This window comes from Rhinopithecus roxellana, chromosome 12 (assembly GCF_007565055.1).
Source record: "Rhinopithecus roxellana isolate Shanxi Qingling chromosome 12, ASM756505v1, whole genome shotgun sequence".
Classification (NCBI taxonomy): domain Eukaryota; kingdom Metazoa; phylum Chordata; class Mammalia; order Primates; family Cercopithecidae; genus Rhinopithecus; species Rhinopithecus roxellana.
The window spans coordinates 123,960,585-123,981,049 of record NC_044560.1 but is presented as its reverse complement, the minus strand read 5'-3'; the positions used below and the strand labels follow the sequence as shown (position 1 = coordinate 123,981,049).

General features: G+C 52.5%; 1 protein-coding gene across 18 annotated transcripts in view; it reads left to right on the top strand.

The window, feature by feature from the left end:
• The first annotated feature begins 314 nt into the window (after positions 1 to 314).
• The window catches only part of TAL1 (TAL bHLH transcription factor 1, erythroid differentiation factor), a 29,944-nt gene continuing 9,793 nt past the window's right edge, over positions 315 to 20,465 (top strand). The window contains exons 1-7 of one of the 18 annotated variants that reach the window (XM_030913172.1): positions 4,459 to 4,815; positions 5,742 to 5,968; positions 6,420 to 6,553; positions 6,859 to 7,014; positions 10,352 to 10,798; positions 12,165 to 12,259; positions 16,374 to 20,248. In XM_030913172.1, the coding sequence (XP_030769032.1) occupies positions 10,353 to 10,798; positions 12,165 to 12,259; positions 16,374 to 16,828 (996 nt within the window). In that variant the 5' untranslated portion in view covers positions 4,459 to 4,815; positions 5,742 to 5,968; positions 6,420 to 6,553; positions 6,859 to 7,014; position 10,352 and the 3' untranslated portion in view covers positions 16,829 to 20,248. The other 17 variants (XM_030913174.1, XM_030913173.1, XM_030913176.1 and 14 more) reach the window with 17 other exon arrangements.

Here is a 20,465-nt window from a genome sequence, read left to right as displayed (position 1 = left end):
AAGGGAGCAGGGATAGGAACTCAGGTCTGCCTGATCATTGTGCTTGCTTTGCTGCCTTCGAAGCACTGTGGCCTGAAGCCAGACTGCCGTAGGTGTGAATTTTGCCTCCACCACTTACCTGCTGGGTGTTCTCTGCAAGTTGCTCAACCTCTCTGTGCTACCTACAAAATGGAGTAGTCCCTACCTCATTACGTTCTTGCAAGGATTAACTGAATTAATACTTATAACGTGCCTAGGACAGTACTTGTCATACAGTAACTGCAATGTATTTGTTAAAAATAAACTTGGCTGCTTATCAGAGTGCATGCACGGCATCTTTCTGGAGAACAAACTCAGTGGAGAAGCTCAGAGATAGTCCGGTACTCAGAGACGGCAGGCAGAAACACTTGAAAAATGGTAAGAGGCTCAGTTTTGGGGTTTAGGGAGAACCCAACCTTTGGTGGTGGTGGTGGGGGGGGACAACGGCCTCAGGGCCAGAGCCTACCTAGCCTGTTCTTGTCCCCTGTTCTTGCTGCCCCAGTTCCAGACTCCAGACTTACCCGTCTGGGTCTCAACCTCCCCTCCCTCCTTTCCACCCCCACCCCAGGCGCTCCGGGTTTCCTGCCCGACTGGGGCCTCCGTTTGGGGTGAGTGGAGGAGGGGTGGCATTTCCTGGCTGGTTCCTGGCCTGTCACTCTCTCATGGACGCTCGGACAACTCGCTGACCGAAAGGCACCAGATGCTATTTTGGGCAGAGCCCCGCTTAGCGCGCAGTTTCCTTTTTTCCACTGACCATCGGAAACAGGGAAGGGGGCCGGTGTAGACGTCATGAGCCCCCAGCCCCTGGCAGGGGTTTGGGGGATGAGGTTGGGAGTGGCTGCCTGACTGTCAGAACCTGGAGCTTGGCAGAGAACAAATGCGTGGAATTGGGGAGTTAGTGAACGTCACTTCCTTGCCCCACAGACAGAGGCCTGGGCACACCCTCTGCCATAGGGCTGACAAACGCCTTTCCACCTCTCCATATTCCTTCACCACAGGAAAGGACACCTGCCTTGGAGGTGCTGGCTGGGGACATTTAATGCACTGTAAAATAATCCAACAGTCTGCAGGTGCCTTACAGGCATCTAAACTTAAGGAGTTCAAAACCAAATGTATAAGCCCTCCCCAGGTCCCTTTGGCCTCCACGTTCCCCATCTCCAAGAGTAACCACCACTAGCTCTGCAGGAGAGCCAGAAACCCAGGGGTTTTCCCGGATTCCTTCCTCTCCCTCATCCCCCCAAACTCAATTCTTTTTTTTTTGTTTGTTTGTTTGAGACGGAGTCTCGCTCTGTCGCCAGACTGGAGTGCAGTGGCATGATCTCAGCTCACTGCAACCTCTGCCTCCCAGGTTCAAGTGATTCTCCTGCCTCAGCCTCCTGAGTAGCTGAGACTGGAGGCATGCACCATCACCCAGCTAATTTTTGTATTTTTAGTGGAGACAGGGTTTCACCATGTTGGCCAGGATGGTCTCGATCTCTTGACCTTGTGACCCGCCTTCCTGGGCCTCCCAAAGTGCTGGGATTACAGGCGTGAGCCATCATGCCTGGCCCAAATTCAATTCTTATAAACCCAGTTTTATACCCCAAATACATGTCATCTTCACTTGCCTCTTGTTATCTCTTCTGCCAGCATGGTGGTCCAAGTTCTAATCCCCTTCCCCTAACCACTGCACTGGCTCCAGAACTGGCCTCCCAAAGTCTTTCCCCTCCACACTTCAGCCAAAGAACTTTCTAGAAATGCAAATCTTATTCTATACAGGGTACCACCCCCACCTTCAAAGCAAACAAACAAAAAAATGCCAAAAAATCCTTTAACTTATCCACAAGCATGCTCCAGCCATACTGGACACTTTTCTATTCTTTTCACGAACCTACCGCCCTTCTGTTCTAGCCCTTGGTCCAGCTGTTTCCTCAGCCCACCTGGAAGGTTCTGGATACTCACGCTTTGGCAGAAGCCCCCTTCTTCGCACCCCCAACTTTCACTCTTAGATCGCAGTCCAGGCCTCATTTTCTCAGAGAAGCAGTCCCCACCTGGGCTCTTCTAGATGGGAATGGCTAGCCTGTTTTCACAGTGGCTCAGAGACATGAAATCACTTGTCCAAGGGTCCCATAGCCCAGGAATGGCAGAGTTGTGTTTCACACTCAGAATTATATGACTGTCATTTTCTATTCAGTGATGGAGCCAAGCAAAAGCAAAGGCCTTATGGCAGGGAGGAACTAGACTTTTTCTTAGGAGGTGGGATTGATTCTGTGAGAGTTATCTGTATCCCCATGACAGCCTGACCCTTCAGAGAGCACAGGAGGAACAGAGGGGACAGGCGGCACTGATTTAACTGTATCTTCTCAGGAAATCATCCTGATGACCAAGAAAAAGTTAGATCCCAGACTGGGGCCATGCTCTCAGCTCAATCTTTGACTGGGACTCAGTTTGTTACCAGAGTAGGGGCTTTTCCCCAGTTCTCAGGCGCCAACAAAAGCTCAAAAGCAGAGATACCAGAAGGAGAAATCAGCCTGGCATGGAGGGTAGAGTTGTGGACTGGGAATTGGACACCAAAGTTTGGGTCCTGGCTTTTCCTTTGGGTTACTGTAAGTTTTGGCTAAGTCACATCTCTCTGTGTCTTAATTTCTTTCTCTATGATGGTAACCAGAACTCCCATGCAAGTGCATATTCTGTTTTCCTGGGCTATGGGCTATGGACTTTCTGTACATTATTATCCTCACCACCACCTTTTAAAGGTCATATAAGTTAGTTCTCACAATTTTGTGACGTCGACATTACCTCCCCATTTTACAAATGAGAAAACTGAGGTTCAGAGATCAGTGACTAAAATTCGAACGTGTGTTCTTTCCACTCCACCATGAAAGAATGAACCCAGAGACCCTCCGTGGGCTGGGCGCATCATCCAGCCGGCACTGAACTCAGATTCCTGCCCCACAGTAAAGACCTTGGTCCCTGCAATGAGTTGATCCCAGGTCTCTGTCCCTAGCTAGGTTTTGGCTGCCCCTCTTCATCAACTGAGTTGCAGAGAAGACTCCGTGCCAAACTTCCTTCTAAGGCAGACTCCATCAAGCACTAGCTGTGTATCATTGGAAAAGTTACTTGACTTTCTGTGCCTCAGTTTTCTCTTCTGTAAATTGGGGATCCAACTTCTCAGGATTGTTTATGAAGAGCAGATTAGTTAGTATTTGTAAAATGCCTAGAATAGTGTTTCAGTCGCTAGACTAAACTTTTTTTTTTTTTTTTTTTTTTTAATACCATGTGGGGAGCAGTGTTTCTGGGCTCTGGGCTCAGCCTGAAACCCAGCAGAATGGGCATTTTAATATCCTTGTTGACAGGGGTTCTGCCAGGCCGCCGTAGAGCCCATGAATTTGAGGTACCGGCTTTATTTTAGAACGGGGTGAAGAGGTAGGGAAGGGCTGGGGAGCTTTCTGGGATAGGAGACCGCCCATTGAAATCTGGGTGTCTGGGACACTGGAGGAAGAATAAGAAAGAAGCGCTGGGAGGTGACGATTTTGATATCATGGTGATCTTCAGAGGTAGGGACAGAGTGTTGGGGTGAGAGTCGCTGAAGAAAGGTGTCTGGAAGGTCAAGGGACTGAGGTTGTGGGGAGCCGGGGTTCCTGAGAGGCCTTGGGATCCGACATGGGGGCTGGATCTACTGGGTCCTAGACAGCGCGTCCAACGCTCCCCGCAGTGCGTTCCGGAGCCGGTCCTAGCGCCGCTCAACCAGTCCCCACTCCCTCCGGTGAAATTGCCAAATTAAAATGAATCATTTGGCCCATAATGGCCGAGGCGCTTATCGGGGGCGGGCGGACCCGCGGCACTGCCTTATCTCCGCAGCGCACACGGCCTCGGCGCGCCTCGGCCCATGCTAACGAGGCCTGGAACGTGAGTGGGATTAGAGCGCGTCGGTGGAGGGGCCGGGCGGGCGCGGCGCAGGCGGGGGAGCGGGGGCCGCGGGAGGGGCCGGGCCGCCGCCGCTCAGGACCGGGCCTCAAAATGGCCACACGCCTACCCCCGTAGCGGAAAAACGTGAGCATTCTGGCCTTTTTCTAGGGGAAAAGCAACCCGAGGCCTCCCACCGAATTCCTCATCAATTTCCTCCTCTTTTTCCCCACGTCCGCAAAAGAGGTCTTCGCTCCCTTTCCCTCGGTTCCTTTCGATGGGGGGGCATTTTCCACGGACGCCACCGCCCCGGCTGCCGCCGCCCCTCCCGCCTCGGAGACTCTCTTCCTTCCTTCCCCCTTTTCCTTACGCAATATACAGAAATGCGCGAGGCGGTGGTTGGTTTTCATTTCTTCTTCGTGGTTGTGTGCATGCGGTGGGATTGTGAGAGTGCGTTCATGAGAGCTGTGGGCGGCGTTGGCTGCTTCTGAGTGTGGTCTTCTTGGCGACAGGCTGTGTGTCCCAGTGTGGTGTGCCTGCGCGGTTGGGGTGTGTAGATGTGGACCCTTCGAGGCCCTTCTGCGTTTTCTTCGTTGCGTACGATTGTGCTCCGTTGGCGTTCTCAGCAGGGATCTGGTTCTGTGTTGGGGGGTGTGTGGCCTCTGCGACTGTGTTTGGGTGGTGTCGTCGTTATGTCGGGCGTGTGTGATTCCGACTGTGTTGGATTGTGTGTCCGTGAGCCGATACGTTTAACCGATTTCGTTGTGTCCTGCTGGGCAGTGTGCAGGGCTGACCAAGTCGGATTCTGGAGCAGTGCTGGGTGGTGCTTGTTTGTTGCCCTTCTGTGGGGCTGGACCCTGTGTGGTCCTGTCCGCAGTGACTTGTGTGCCTGTGTGCCTGTGTCCTTTAGAGGTGCGTTTGCAAATTGCTGGGGGCGGGAGAGGGGGGAGGGCGAGCGAGAGATCGAGGCGCTGGTGGGGGCGGCGGCATGGGGGCGGGGAGCGGGATTTCACATTTTATTCCAAATTATGATGTATTCGGGAGCCAGTTGTTGGCTTGGATGGGCGGACAGAGCCGGGCCGGCGGCTGCTCTGCCCAGAGGCCCGCGTGTGCCTCGGTGTTTGAGGGGTTCGTTGGTGAATGGGAGGCTCCTCCGGGCTTGAAGCTGAGCAGCGCTCGCAGAGGCCGGCGCCTTCGAGCCGGTCGCTGCTGGCTTCGGTTCTCGCTGCACTCCGGCTTCGTCCATTTCTGGTCAGTTTCGTGGGTGCGGCCGCCGGGGTCCGAGGGAGAGGCCGCGAAAGGACAATGGGCACATTCACCAGGCCTCGCGCCTCGGATGGGGACATTCGGGATCACCTCCAGGGAAGATTTTCCCGCCCCGTCTTTGGGTGAGCGAGGTTGCCGCTTGGGTCTGGTACCCATCGCATCCGAGACCGAGGCCGAATCTGGGCTCTGGCGGGGACCGGGTTAGTGGGGCCCTAGCTCGGGTTGAAAGGATTTTGTTTAGTCAATTATTGTAATTGCTAATGCCATCGCCATCACAATCGTCATCATTAACATCCTATTTTAATTAAAATAATCATCCCAGAGGGCAGCAGTTTGTCCCTTTTGGCTCCTTTGGCGGGAGAACAAAGCAGCGGGTTTTTTCCCGCTACCGCCGTTTTCTAAGTTGCTGGGTTTGAGGTAGGAAGAGAAAATGGAGAGAGGCACGGACCCAGAGACTTGGTCATAAGGCAAACATTAACCCCCAGCGAACACGCCAACATTAACCCCCCGCAAACACGCCGGGAATGGATGGATTCCCCTCTGCTTTCCTCCCCTCCCCTCTTTTGGATTAGAAGCGGAGAAAGAAAATCTTCCGCATTGTATTGCAATCCAGAGAAGAATTATTCCTATATTTCCACCAAAGCCGCGGCAAACAGAAGGAGTGCTTCGCAGTTAATCCAAGACTTCGATGTGTGATCATAAGCCTGACGATTTAGGCAAAACAAATTAAACAAAATCCACCAGGAAAAAATAAAAGCAAGCTAAATCCGGCTACATACATCCTTGAAAGTAGTATCGGGTTTGTTTTTACGTTCCTTTCCTTTCACCTTGTTTATTGCTGTAAGAAATCATTAGAATTCTCCCTTACTCTGTTTAAACCCCGAAAAATCGAAAATCGTTTTGTAGGGGTGGTGGAGGGGAAGATGGGGGACTTTCCCCCTTTCTTCTTTCCCCCTTTGTTGGTCTTTATTTCCTTTTATTTTTCTGTCTCTCTCTTCCTCTCTTTTTCTTTTTTCTTTCTCTTAATCAGTAGGGGGACGAGAACGGACCTGAACATATCAGATATCTCTCCCCAAACCCCCTTCCCAACTCCATTTCTGTAAGAAAGTACAACCCCTGGAATTGGGTTCTGGTTTCGCTTTGGGCTGGAGGTGGGTGGATGGGCATCAGGGAGAGAATGAGGTGGGGTGGACTCCAAGGTTCTGTCCCACCGACCAGAGTCTGAGGACTATTCGCCTTTCCCAACACAGACCTCTGCCCATCCAGGCCTGGGACTACCCCTTCGCGGTGTAGCGGCAGTCGGAGATCTGGCTGCGGAGGCAACCGCGTAGACACCTCCCTGCTTAGAAAACAAACACTGAACCAGACCGATCCCAGTTGGAGGGTTCGAAAATGTTCCAGACAGCCTGTCGGGAGGGGTTGCTGTTGTTGTTGTTGGACTAAACAGCTATTCCTGATTGGTCATGTATAGGGTTTTTTAAGGCGGGTGTGGGGAGGAGGGGGTAGAGGGAAGGCTCCAAACACCTGCGGGTTGGGGGCGGAAAGCTGTTTGCGATTCCCTGGACTGGTTGGTCGGGGACAGGAGGTAATTCCCAGCCATTGACCCCCATTTCTCTCTCTCCCTCCCTCTTGCCCTGCCTCTTTCTCTCCACCCCTATCTTTCCTGGAAACTCGCTTTGGGTGCGGCAGATTGCCCAGGACTACACCGCAGCGTAACTGCAGGCCTCTCAGCGCAAAAGGGGGAAAGCAAAGACCCGGGTCTGCATCCTCTACCTCGGCTTCCGCCCCTCTCCGGCGGAGTGGAGATCCTATTCAGAGGGGCCAGTCTCTCTAAATATGCCCCAGGTGAGTTTTCAGGGGAATGGTGCCGGTGGAAACAGTGTCCAGGAAGGGCTTGGGTTCCGGCCTGGGGTGAGGAAGGCTCAGGACAGAGGAGAGCCCAGTCTCAGATGGGGGGTGGGGAGAGGGGAGGACCAGCCAGAGCTTGGAATCGGGATCTGATTGCTGCTAGCTGCTTCTGTGGCCTCCAGCGGCTCTTTCCCTTTTCTGCCCTGGGTAAAACCAGCTAGTTGGACTTAGTTTCCAGGCCGTTCCCGTTGGTCCCGGTTCTGTGGATGTTTTGCAAGGCCGGTAACTTTGGGGCGGCTGTATCCGGGTGGTGCAAACTCTGCCTGGAGCTCCCGCAGGAAGAGGGCGACAGCCTTCCTGGCTAGTGCACTCCCAGCTCGAGTGGGCCCTGACCCCAGGCCTGAGGCCTAGGGTGGGGCTTCAGGAACACCCCTCTACTCTGGTAGAGGGGAGGATGGTGGTGCTGTTCCCTGGTGGGTTTGGTACTTGTGCAGGCTTAGGGCTTCTCCAGGATGTTGTGCTGGTGTGGGCCCAGAAGAGAGACCAGAGGCTGGGTCTAAGGGCTGAGACTGTTTTCATCTAAGAAATTCTCTGTATGGGAGATTGGGTCTGCTTGAGACCTGTCCCTAGGAAGAATCTCCCGGGGTCTTCTGTCTTGTTCTGGCGCAGGTGGAAATATTCTGGCTGTCTGGCAACTGCAGATGAGGACTTCGCGTTGGGGGCTATAAGCAGGGTCTCCGCAGTACAAACAGCCAGGAGCTGTAGTTGCCAAATAGTCTAGAACTCTAAAATCTCTCTCCTCTTTCATTCTCCCCAAATAAAAACAAACAAAATCACTCAGGCGTTCCTTTCTGTAATCGAACCAAGTGATGCAGCTTAGTCACCAACAACCGTCAGTGTGTGTGAGTGGCTTCTTTGGGGCATGGACCTCTGGCTGGTGATCCTGGTTGCAGAAGAACAGGCAGGATTTTCCTAAAATGCAGGGAGAAGCCGGGAGAGGTCCTCCACAGACCCTGGGAGCCAATCATGTATTTCTCACAAGGAGCCTTGGAGATGGGATATTTATAGGCATCTGAAGAAGACATTTGGGGCCAGGGTCAATTCATCTGGAATATGTACTCCCATTGCCTCTCAGGAACCCACTGCTAGAGCAGGAGTCAAATAATTAATCGGAGAGTAAAAACATGTCATAACAGAGCTTGAGCTCAGTCTGCAACTGCAGTGCACACTGTCACTCGGTTAGAAGCTGGGGCTTAAGGACGGGTCCCTGGGCTCACACCAGTGTGTCAGGACAGTGAGCAGTGAGATAGGGAACCAACACCTTGAAGCTTGTATGTTTCCCAGGGATTGGTATATTTCTGGCACATTTCACTGCTGCTGGGAGCAAAAGGACCTGGCTGATATACTTCTGGTGCATTTCCAGTGGCCTTGGTGTCTTGGTGGTTGCATTCTATGGATAGAGACCTATTGTCTCCACCAAAATCATAAACTCACTTCCAATGAAGCATCAGGGACCTATTGCCTTTACAGCTTGTATACACCAGGACTTAGGGAATTTTGTGGTTTCTGTGCCAGACCTGGGGGGCTGGCATTCTCAGAGCAGGTGTACAGCAGTCTGAATCTTGTCTGTCTGTCGTCCTGGGTGTCTGGTGGCAATTGAACTAAGCTCCAGAGGAAGCTACAGACAGTCCGTCCCTTCTCCCTTCTGGGGTGGGAGGGATGGTTCCCAGGATGAATCCCGTCCAGAGCATTGCAGTGGCAGTGTGGAAGCTCAATGGCTACTATGTATGATTAGATAGACTCTACATGGGGCTAAATTGATTTTTTTGTATTTGTTTTCTTCTTTTAAATGCCCAATTATATAATTCAGAGAACAGAAAGCTTATTTTAAACAACTTATGTGGAGTTGATCATATATGTACAACTCACAAGCATCCCCAAACTCTGGCCCTTGAGTCTCCCGATTTTTCTGTTTTGGTTCTTGCTGGGCTGGGCTCTATCCGGATGAAGCCAGGTGATGGAAGAGCCCTAACACACCTGTGGGAAGTAGAGTGGCTGTGGTCATCTTGGAGTATGCTTATGGGAGCACAAGGTGGTTTCACTGCTCTGGGAATATGGGAGGGTAGAGCAAAGTGATATTATTGTTCTGGTCTGGCTCTCTCACAGATAGACTGTGAGTGACTTTGGGCCAGGCAGTTTTCTCGCTGGCCCATTCCCCTTGTTAATAATGTTTCCTTGAGCATTTGCACAGTACTTTCAAATGCATAAAGGAGGTATTCCTCCCATTTCCCAAAGAACACCAAGGCAGGAGATGATGGTGAGGGGGGCTGGAAGAGTTCAAGAGCCTCATGACATCTGTCCTGCTCTTGGATGGGAGTCCAGACCTCATTGCCCTCAGGGAACCCTTCAAATACCCAGCTCCATTTCACCTCAGCCAGGCCTCTCTTTGAGACCCGACCTCACTTCCAAGTCCAGCTGAGCAGAAAGGGGTGGACTGCGTAGGGAGGTCCGGCCAGCACCATCTTCTTCCCTTGGTGACCTCTCATCTCTGTCTGAGTGGGAGTAAAGGCCTGCTGGGCGGACACAGGACTCACAGTGGATTTGCTCAGTGTAGACAGACACTCCCTCACTCCCCATCAGGGGCAAATGTGTGTGTGTGTGTGTGTGTGTGTGTGTGTGTGTGTGTGTGTGTGTGTGGAGGGAGCTGGTTCCTCGGGATTATTCCCTGCCAGCTCTAGTGGAGTGGACCCCAGTCCCCTTAGCCTCCACTTTCTAATTCCCTACTGCCACCCCCACCGTGTTTCTGAGCGTGTGCCGGCAGGTGGGCTGGGGGTATTGCTGAGAGGCCAAGGGAAGTTCCCAAAGCAACGAACCCCTGCCTGACAGATTCCCCGCTAAAACCAAAGAGGACGATCGGGAATTTGTTCCCTCCTCTTCCCTTTCGGCCTGAGAAGGGGGACAGGGTAATCTCTTTCTCCCCTCTTTGTACGTTTCCTTCCTCCTGATTTCCCCTTCTGTGTTTCTTTCGCTGGCTGTATTCCTTTTCTTCCAGTGTCTCTGTCGCCTTCCTCCATCTCTGTCCTTTTGGCCCCCAGTCTCTGTGTCTCCCAGGCACCCCTCCCTTCTCCAAATCCAGAGATCCCCTTTCCCTCCCATCCTAGCCCTACCCGGCCTCCAGCCCTAGCCCCACGTGGCGCTAACTTTGTCTGCCTCTTCTTACGTCTCTGTGCGTGAGTTCCTCTCTCTGCCCTTCACCCCTTTACCCCAGCCCACGTCGGTGGGTCAGGGGCGGTCCTCAGAGCGGGCATCCGCTTGTCTGTCTGTCTGCCCGCAGGATGACCGAGCGGCCGCCGACCGAGGCGGCTCACAGTGACCCCCAGCTAGAGGGAGGGGACGCGGCCGAGGCCCGCATGGCCCCCCCGCACCTGGTCCTGCTGAACGGCGTCGCCAAGGAGACGAGCCGCGCGGCCCCCGCGGAGCCCCCAGTCATCGAGCTGGGCGCGCGCGGAGGCCCGGGGGGCGGCCCTGCCGGTGGGGGCGGCGCCGCGAGAGACTTAAAGGGCCGCGACGCGCCGGCGACCGAAGCGCGCCATCGGGTCCCCACCACCGAGCTGTGCAGACCTCCCGGGCCCGCCCCGGCCCCCGCGCCCGCCTCGGCCCCAGCAGAGCTGACCGGCGACGGCCGCATGGTGCAGCTGAGTCCTCCCGCGCTGGCTGCCCCCGCCGCCCCCGGCCGCGCGCTGCTCTACAGCCTCAGCCAGCCGCTGGCCTCGCTTGGCAGGTCAGGGACCAGGGGCCACGGGCCAGGGGCTGGGCGGGAGGGGCGGGTGGGCAGGGCGACCATCCCCACCGGGATTTCCCTTCTACACAGCGGAGGCGGCCTGTCCTCCTGCCCCGGGGGCCGAGCGGGTGGAGCGCAGGCAGAGGAGGTCATTTTAAACCCAGGGGCTCTAGAGCCTTAAGCTGGAGCCCCCAGTGAGTGCCAGTGAGGGAGGGGCCTTCTGTGAGAGACAGTGTGCGTGTGGTTGCGGGGTGCATGGCTGTGTGGAAGCCGACAGGAGGGCGTGGACACCTTCGGGGGTGCAGGCGTGTGGCTGGTGTGCTGGGTGGTGGTGTCGTGGGGGACGGAGAGGAGGGAGTCCCCTGAGCGTGGGTACCAGGAAAGAATGTGCCTGCATGTGCTTTGCTGTGAGCAGAGGTAGATGTTTGTGGCTGAGGGTGTGAAATTCATTCGGAAGCGCAGCGCTAGCTGGACAGGCAAGAGATAAGGATATGAGGATGGTGGCAGAGGCACCCTCCCCCGAATGCTGGAGGGCCCGCCTGAGGTCTGATCTGCCCCTCCACTTCCAGCCCTTCTGCTCCTAGCCGTGGTCTCTGGCCCCAGCCTGTACTCCAGTTGCTGTAAGGGCATCCCTTTCCCTGCTGGGGCCACTGTGATGATGACGGAGAGAAGCGGTAGGGTTGGAATAGAATCCGGAAGATGGGGTTGGGATAGAGTGTGGGACAGTCAGTGAGTCTGGCGGGCACCCAAGAGACAGAGCTATGGAGAGCTTAGAGTGGGTGAGGGCAGAGAGCTAGGGGGAGAATTTCAGCGAAGGGGAGTCAGGGTTTCCTGTCTGTTGTGTATCCACAGCCCCTTATGGGTGGGATGAGGTGGGGGGGAGGGGACAGTGTGCCCCTTTGTGGTGACAGAGATGCACACCATCAGGTGTGAAGGTTACCTTTGCCTGAGTAGGCACATGTTTGGGAGTGGAGGTGTGTGTGGATTGTGTGCTTGTTTCCAAGGCAGGAGAATGGAGAGTGTTTCTATCTGTGAAGTGTGTGTGTGTGTGTGTGTGTGTGTTCCATGTGTTATTCACCTCTGCTTCTGCATGTGTGCCTGTGTGTTTGTGTGGAGGGATGCGTGGTTAAGGTGTCACCTCCGTTTGCTTGTTTCATGACAGACAGAGTGAGGGCATTCCGTGTGTGTGTGTGTGTGTGTGTGTGTGTGTGTGTGTGTGTGTGCAGCATATTCACTGCTCAGGTGTGAAGGGAACAGGGTTGCCCAGAGGTGGGGGGCTCAACACATGTGGGGAGGATCCCTAAGTAGCCTCTTTCTCCCCTCCCCACAACACGGGATCTTGTGATCTGCCTGGTCCGTCTGACAGCGGGTTTTTTGGGGAGCCGGATGCCTTCCCTATGTTCACCACCAACAACCGAGTGAAGAGGAGACCTTCCCCCTATGAGATGGAGATTACTGATGGTGAGTCTGCCCCACCCCACCGTTGTATCTGCCCCTCACACTGGTTAGAGCCCTTTGCAGGAGGGAACATCTGAGACTACTCTGTAGGTGTCTCACAAAGGTGGGCGGGCCACTTTCGAAACCCAAACTGTTCAGCCCTTCACTCTGCAGCTGAGCTGGGGCCACGTAAAGTCCTGGGTGGGGCTAGCAGGACCACACTCACAGTTCTGTGAAGAGGAGACATGGAAGAGAGACACATAATGGTGCTTAGTCCAAACCTCTGGAGTTAGTTCCAGTCCCCAATCCAGGCTCCATTCCTACACTTTAGCAAGGATCCCAAGTGAGTGCAGAAACACACAGTGTCCCCAAACCCCTCATTCTAGGCACTGACCCTCAGGGATTCCCTGCACTTCCTCCCAAGTCTTCCTTAGAGTCTGGAGTCTGCTTCCTCCCTGCAATGAAGTCATCAAGGGTTTCCTCCAAGGACCCTACACAGTAGGCTCCCCTTGTCTCCCGTTAACACATTCTGGGCTAAGACCTGGAGTTCCCTTCCTGACATCATGGATTCTACCTTGCCCCCTGGATTCCCTGAGAAGGGCCTTGGCACTGCTCCTTTAAGGTACTTAAATGTTCCCTGAACTTGCAAGGATGGTTTGGATAAATGGGAGATTTGGAAGACCCTCATTGTCTTCCCAAGGTTGACCTTGTATAGTAGATTGGCCCCAGCACCAGGGGTAGGAGAGCAGGTACTTCAGAGATGAGGGACTTTGAGCCAGACCCAGATGCCCCCAGAACTTCAGCTTGGCTGTGGCCTGGGGCTCCTGTAGGAAGGCTGCCCAAGGCCTCGGAGCCAGGCTGAGATTTATGCTGCAAACTGGTAGGAGGGATATGAGTATGGAGCTGGAGGTGGAGCCCTCTGTGGTATTCTGGAGAGGAGAGGGGCTGGCGTCTGGACAACAGAAAAGACTTCAAAAGACCCAAGCAGCCTGGGGCACAGGTGTGCAGGGCTGAGAGGCATGGGTGCCTTGCTGCTAGATTAGAGAGGAGTTCTCTAGTGTAGGAGAGGTGGGTGTACCAAACAAGAAGTAGACAGGACCAGCCCTGAAGTTCCCCGGGGATGAGGCATTTTCTAGGCAGAGGAGGCAGAGTACAGGGGTGAGGGTTTGCGGGGTGTGCAGGAGTGTAAGGCAGTCATTACCCCTAAGTGTTGGCAATATTTACCAAGCACCTACTCAGTGCTGGCCAGAGAGAGAGGCAGAGGACACCAGGAGAGGTAGACAGATTCAGGAAAGAGGAAGGTGAGGACAGGGGGGTGGTTCTCTGGAAAAAACCAGAGAGGAATAGGCAGACATGTAGGCGAAGGGTGTGTTTAGGGGACACTGAAATTAGAGATTGAACCCAAAAGAGTCCATAGAAGTAGAACTAATGCAAGATCTAGAGTTAGGACTTGATGTGGATTCCTGTTGCTCAATTGCTACCACCATGTATTGAATACCTACTATGTGCCATGGACTATGTGTGCTTGGTTTCTGTTTATTCCTTACCACAAGCTCATGAGGGCAATATTATTGTTTTCATCTCACAGATAAGGAAATTGAGGCTGAGAGAGGTTAAACAGCTTGATCAAGGTCACACAGCTAAGTCCTGGGTCACACAGCTAAGTCCTGGACCACCCACATAACACTGGTCTTAAGCTTTGGAATAAGTCCTGACCACTTCCCCACCACCTCCCCTGCTGGATGTAGTATAGCTCCAGCTGTGACAGCAGTCATAAGCACCCCCTCCGCAATTAGGAGCTCCCTCAAGATCACCAGCATTAGCCATGGTGGAGGGACTGTCCTCCCTATATCACTGCTGAGGGATGCTCTCTGTCTGGCCTGGAGGCCTGAAAGCAACAAGTAATTTCCTCAGAGGCAGCCCAGGGTAGAACTGCCCTGCAGTTGTGCTGTGTTTTTCCCAGGCGAGTCAGCTGGGCTAGCTAGGGTTTAGAAAGGCAGCTTCAGAGGTGCCGTGTGTAGGAGATGGTGATCCTTCCCAGGAAAAGTGTGTGTGTGTGCGCGCCCGCACATGCATGTGCATGCCTGTGTGCGTGTAGGAGAGAGAAAGATGATCAGGCAGCAAGTGCAGGATGGATGAGCTGATTCACAGACTGATCACTGAGGTGAGGTCTGCTTCCATCCCAGCTTCAGTCTTCTTAGCTATAAAATGAACAGTGGGACTTAGATGAGGCCTTAGCCCTTCTCCTCTACCCCGGTTTTCATACTCTTTTTGAGGTCTGGTTCCAGGGGTTACTAGAAGAGGGCAAATAAATATCCCAGGACTGTCAGTTCCTTCAGTGCATAGAGCTTCCTGGACTATGTGACCCTGGCTTATGCCCTGATGTTAGGGAGAGAAGCAGTTTCCTCAGCCCAGAAGTTCAAGAGCACTAGCAGGACCCTTCACTGTCTTCCCCTGACTTTACAAATCTCAAGTCAGGCTTGAACACAGCATAGTACTTTGCATGCCATAAGTGCCCTAGACATGTGTGCTGGTGTCCACCACTGCTCCATAAGTCTTTATACATGGAATGTTAGTGACTATTGGGCCAAGCCATAATCAGTGCATTGTAGACACGAGGAGACTGAGGCAGGCTTCAGAAGCCTGCCTAGAGCTATAGGCCATGGCTGTGCATAGCTGTGTCTTCACTTTTCTCCTGAGTATGAGAGCCTTTCTACATTGATCTCTGCTCTCCCCTCCATTCCCCACCTGCCACCATGATGGGTCAGTCAGCAGACGTTTTCTAAGCCCCTACTCTGTGTTTTCTGTCACCCTTAGGATAAAGTCCCCCTCCCTTACTGCAGGGCCCTGTGGAGTCTGGACCCTGCCTACTCTGATCTTGTGCACAGAACTCCAGCCAGCCTGGCTTCAGGCCTTGTTTAGTGCAGGGCCTGTATATTCCCTCGGCTTGGATACTCTTCTTCCTCTCCCCTTCCTGTGCCTGGCTAGTTCTTCACAGCCTCAGAACAGCCTTCTCAGCCACTGGAGCTAAACATGGAGCTTCTTTTCATTACAATTCAGCCCTTGTTTTTTTTTTTTTTTTTTTTTTTTTTTTTTTTTTTATATCTGTTTCCCCATTAAAACGTAAGCTCCATGAGGGCAGGCACTCTATTTAGTTCACCAGTGTTCCTCAGTGCCTAGCACAGTGCCTGGTTGTTAGCAAAAAACTGATACATGGATAATAATAGCTAACATTTATTGACTGCTAAGCTGAGGCAGGCATTGTCTTAAGTTCTTTACCTGTGTTAGGTATTAGACCCATGTAACAGCTCATGACTTAGTAGTATTACCTTCATTTTGCAGGTGATGAAGTCAAGGCACTTCACAAGTTTTTTTTGTTTGTTTGTTTGTTTGTTTGTTTGTTTTTTGTTTTTTGAGATGGAGTCTCGCTCTGTCGCCCAGGCTGGAGTGCAGCGGCGTGATCTCCACTCACTGCAAGCTCTGCCTCCCGGGTTCACGCCATTCTCCTGCCTCAGCCTCCCGTGTAGCTGGGGCTACAGGCGCCTGCCACCACGCCTGGCTAATTTTTTTGTATTTGTAGTAGAGACGAGGTTTCACCGTGTTAGCCAGGATGGTCTCGATCTCCTGACCTTGTGATCCGCCCGTCTCGGCCTCCCAAAGTGCTGGGATTACAGGCGTGAGCCATCACGCCCGGCCCACTTCACAAGTTTTTATGTCACTTGCCCAGAGTCATTTATTTAGGCAGGGAGTGTCAAATAAGAATGGAGTCTGTCTCCTTAGACATACATAGCTGTGAGGCCTCTTGGCACAAGTGAATGGATGAATGAATAACATAAGGTCCCTGTCCTCAAATATCTCACAGCCCAGGGACGGAGATAAGCACAGAAACGTAAGTAATGATCAAGAGTGATGGGGTTCCAGGGATTGCAGTATGGGGTGGTTGGTAAGATCTGTCTGGAGGGGTTGAAGAAGTTCCCATAGAGGAGGAAGCACAGGAACTTGAATTTGAAGGGTGGATGTTTTCTAAGTGAAAGGAAAGTAGGCACTCTAGGTTTCCCAAGTTTCCCAATGGATGGAGATGCCTTTGGGGAAGGAATCTCAAGCCCATTCTCCTAACCCTTGTCTTCCTAATCTCCAGGTCCCCACACCAAAGTTGTGCGGCGTATCTTCACCAACAGCCGGGAGCGATGGCGGCAGCAGAATGTGAACGGGGCCTTTGCCGAGCTCCGCAAGCTGATCCCCACACATCCCCCGGACAAGAAGCTCAGCAAAAATGAGATCCTCCGCCTGGCCATGAAGTATATCAACTTCTTGGCCAAGCTGCTCAATGACCAGGAGGAGGAGGGCACCCAGCGGGCCAAGCCTGGCAAGGACCCTGTGGTGGGAGCTGGTGGGGGTGGAAGTGGGGGAGGGGGCGGCGCGCCCCCAGATGACCTCCTGCAGGACGTGCTTTCCCCCAACTCCAGCTGCGGCAGCTCCCTGGACGGGGCAGCCAGCCCGGACAGCTACACAGAGGAGCCTGCGCCCAAGCACACGGCCCGCAGCCTCCATCCTGCCATGCTGCCCGCCACCGATAGAGCCGGCCCTCGGTGATGGGTCTGGGCCAGCAGGATCAGCCAGGAGGGCGTCCTTAGGCTGCTGGGATGGTGGGCTTCAGGGCAGGTGGGATGAGAATTGGGCCCTTCTGAAGCAAAGCGGTGGACTTGAACTTTCCTGGATGTCTGAACTTTGGGAAGCCTTTACTGACCCTGGGGCTGGTTTTTCTGTTTCCTGTACCAGTAGGAGATCAGAAAAATGGAGCAAAGTGGTAGGTACTTTTTGTGAAGACGCACGGTCGTCCCTCTTCCCTCAGTCCCTAATCCTTCCCAAGTAAGAGGCTGGAGTTGTCACTGCTTTTGGCCTGGAGTTTGGGATCCCTGTCTTTCCTGAGACCTGGGGTTGTCAGCTCTCATCTGAGGCATCCAACAGTCTCTGCCTTGCCTTTAGCCCCTCCCAAGCTGGCTGGGGTGGCCTGTGTGGCCACTTCCATCCATATTTATAGGTACCCAATAGCTGCCCATTTCGTGAGCCCCATCTTCACCCAGGCCTATGTTGATCCATCCAGCTTGCCAGATGCTGCAGAGTCACAAGCCTCGAGGTGCCTTCTTCAGGGCCTGGTTGAAGATGATCAGTGGACAGTCTGCTCTAGATGAGCTGGGTCAGAGGGTCAGGAAACCCAGTCGCCCTTACTTCTTGTCCTGGGCATCAAAGTTCTGCTTTCTCCTCACTGAGACTTGCCTTCCTAAGCCTGGGGCTGTGGAGACCGTGTCTGCAGCCCTGAGAGAGCCCTGCTGGGCTTTGTGTGAAGGCAGAGAAAGGGACAATGATATTAGAGTGATATGGAGCAAGAGATATTTTGGGCATGTGGACTTCAACTCCTCCCACATCACCGTTCATGCTGGCGAGTGAATGCCAGTGTGCTGATGGGCGTATGCTGGTGCTGAGTAGATGCACAGCCCCATCTGTGCATTCTCCTAGATGCTTAGAGGGATTTCTTTGCTGTAAGATGTCTGTTTGCTGATGTTCTGGTCTGCGTTCGGAATTGAGCACAAACTCTGTCCTATGAATGCTTTGCATTTGGAATTTTTGCTTGACTTCAGTTATTGGTGGAATCTTTAGCTTTCAATAGGACCAGGATCCAGCCTCACTTCTAGGGTATGGGAAGTCCAGTCAGAGACCAGGCCCTGGCTAAGACCCAAACATACACACATTCACTTAGCAGAACCTTAAACACCCCTCAGTTGTGCAGCTGTCAGCAAAGGTGTGTCTGGGAGGTTAGTTTAATGCAATAGAATTGCTCCCCTCTGAAAATTGTACATGAAATTTTTGTAAATCACATCCTTATCCTTCATCTTTTGAAGAAATAACCACTGCAAGTCCTTTTGTAAAGTGAAGAATCCTTTTGTAGAATGAACCACTGCCCCTTCATTGATTTCCTGTGTCAATCCAGATGGTGGGATGTGGTTTCCTTAAGGTGAGGCCTGTCTGTGACCTGCATCTAAGCCCAGGGGACCAACTGCACAGAAGTCCTCTGTGTCTGTCATTGTACCCTTAAGTCACCCCAGCCCTCTCCCTCTAGGCTCTGCCTTCGAGGTCAGAGGAAAGATAGGCTATGGTCCTGTCCTGTCATGCAATAACTCATTACTGTGGCTGTCTGGAAAGCCCCTCTTATAGTTTGGGCTTCAACCCAGTGGCTTGCCCTCACCATGATGGGGCTCTAATTCAGCCATGTGCAGACAGATTAATATGTCTGCTCCCCTCCCCTTCCTTTTAAGGAAGGTCCAATTCTTGAGCTTGGGGCAACATTGTTCACCTTCATAGCACTCTGGCTCCCCATTTAATTTCAGGCTCCCCAGATCATGTTTTGGTGAGCATTAGGGTTGGTTCCTTTCCAATGTTTGGAAGATCCTGTGAGGAACCCCATCTGTCTAAAGATAGAGTCATTGCTGTAGGATCTAAAGCCGTTTGCTTCACAGTGAATTCGCTTGACTTAGGAATGAGAAGTAGCCACAGTGTGGATGGGTGGACGGGTTTCATGAGATGGATCAGATATTTTATCAAGAACTCAAACTTCTGGCTCCCTCTTCTTTCAGACTTGCCATGTGACTCTGGCTTGGCCTATCTCCTGGGGCTATGGTGTGGACTGAATGGGATCATGAAAGTAGACAGTTTTGAGAGCATAAAGAGCTTTTTTTCCCCCTCAATCTCAATCCTGCAGTGGGGTTTTGCAGCCTGAGTCCACGACCTAGGCAGTGGGTCGGTGTGCCTGACTGCCCAGCATTTGGGTAATTTCGATTGTAAACCACTTTGGCCTGAGTTATCGAGATTGTCCTCATTTCTCCAGATTATCTATTTTTTTGTTGTTGTTTTTTGTGAGAGACAGTGTCTTGTTCTGTCACTCAGGCTGGAGTGCAGTGGTGCCATCATTGCTCTCTGCAGCCTTGAACTCTGGGCTCAAGCAATCCTCCCACCTCAGCCTCCCGAGTAGGGAGGACCACAGGTGTGAGCCACCACACCTGGCTATTTTTTACATTTTTTTCTTTTTTAGTAGAGATGGAGTCTTGCTATATTGCCCAGGCTGGTCTTGAAGTCCTGGCTTCAAGCAATTCTCCTGCCTCTGCCTCTAGAAGCACTGGGATCACAGGTGTGAGCCATTGCACCCAGCCCAGATTGTCTTAATTTCTGTCTTGTTCCAAGGCCAGAGACAGTAATGAGAATGGAAAAGAGATATGGGAACACTGGCAGACTATGTAAAATGTAATGCAACTACCCAAAACAAGCCTGGTAGGAAAGGGCAAGGCTTTAGGTCTTTGTAAGAACTAAAGAAGATCCGTAATTTTTATTTTCACCCTCTGTACCCCATGACCTTATCCTTCCTCTCCTTCCTTGTTACCCATGAAAAACTGGCAACATTCCAAGAATAGCATCTGTACAAAGGGGAAAGAACATAAAGATAAAACAAAACACAACATTTTGAGAACAAAGATGACCATAACCACTGAAGGGAATCACATCTTTTAAGACAAATTCATATTCTTTTATTTGTTATGGCAAATGACAAGATGGTACAACCTTTATTCTTTTCTAAAATAAAACAAAGGGCATAGCATCTATAGTCAGCCGACAACTATTTCTGCCTTTTGGGGGTGGGTCTGGCCGTACTTGTGATTTCGATGGTACGTGACCCTCTGCTGAAGACTTGCCCCCTGCCCATGTACATAGTGCATTGTTTCTGTGGGCGGGCCCAGCACTTTCCGTCAATGTTGTACTGTATGTGATGAATTGCGTTGGTCTCTGCATTTTTCTGCAGAAGAGGAGTAACCGCTCTAGGTACCTTGATCTTTGTACAGCCCAGAGGCCAACACTGTGGGTGTGTGACTCTTTAGCAAAAAAAAAAACCCATGTGGTGATGATGTGTGTATATATATAAGGATATATCGGGAAGATTTCTAAATAAAAGTTTTACAAAGGGGCCTTAGGACTCTGTGCTTGCATTGCACCCCTAGGCCTCAGACTCGGGACATTGAAAGGAAAGGCATGGCAAGAAACTCTTTCTCCTGACCTGGGGAGCCTCCAGGACTCAGTTGTAGTCTTAGGAAGTGGGATTCCACCCTCGACCCTGAAGGCAGGCCTGTTGGGGAGGAGACAGCCTTCCTCTATAGGGTTTCCATTCTTTCCCTCTGCAAGCCTC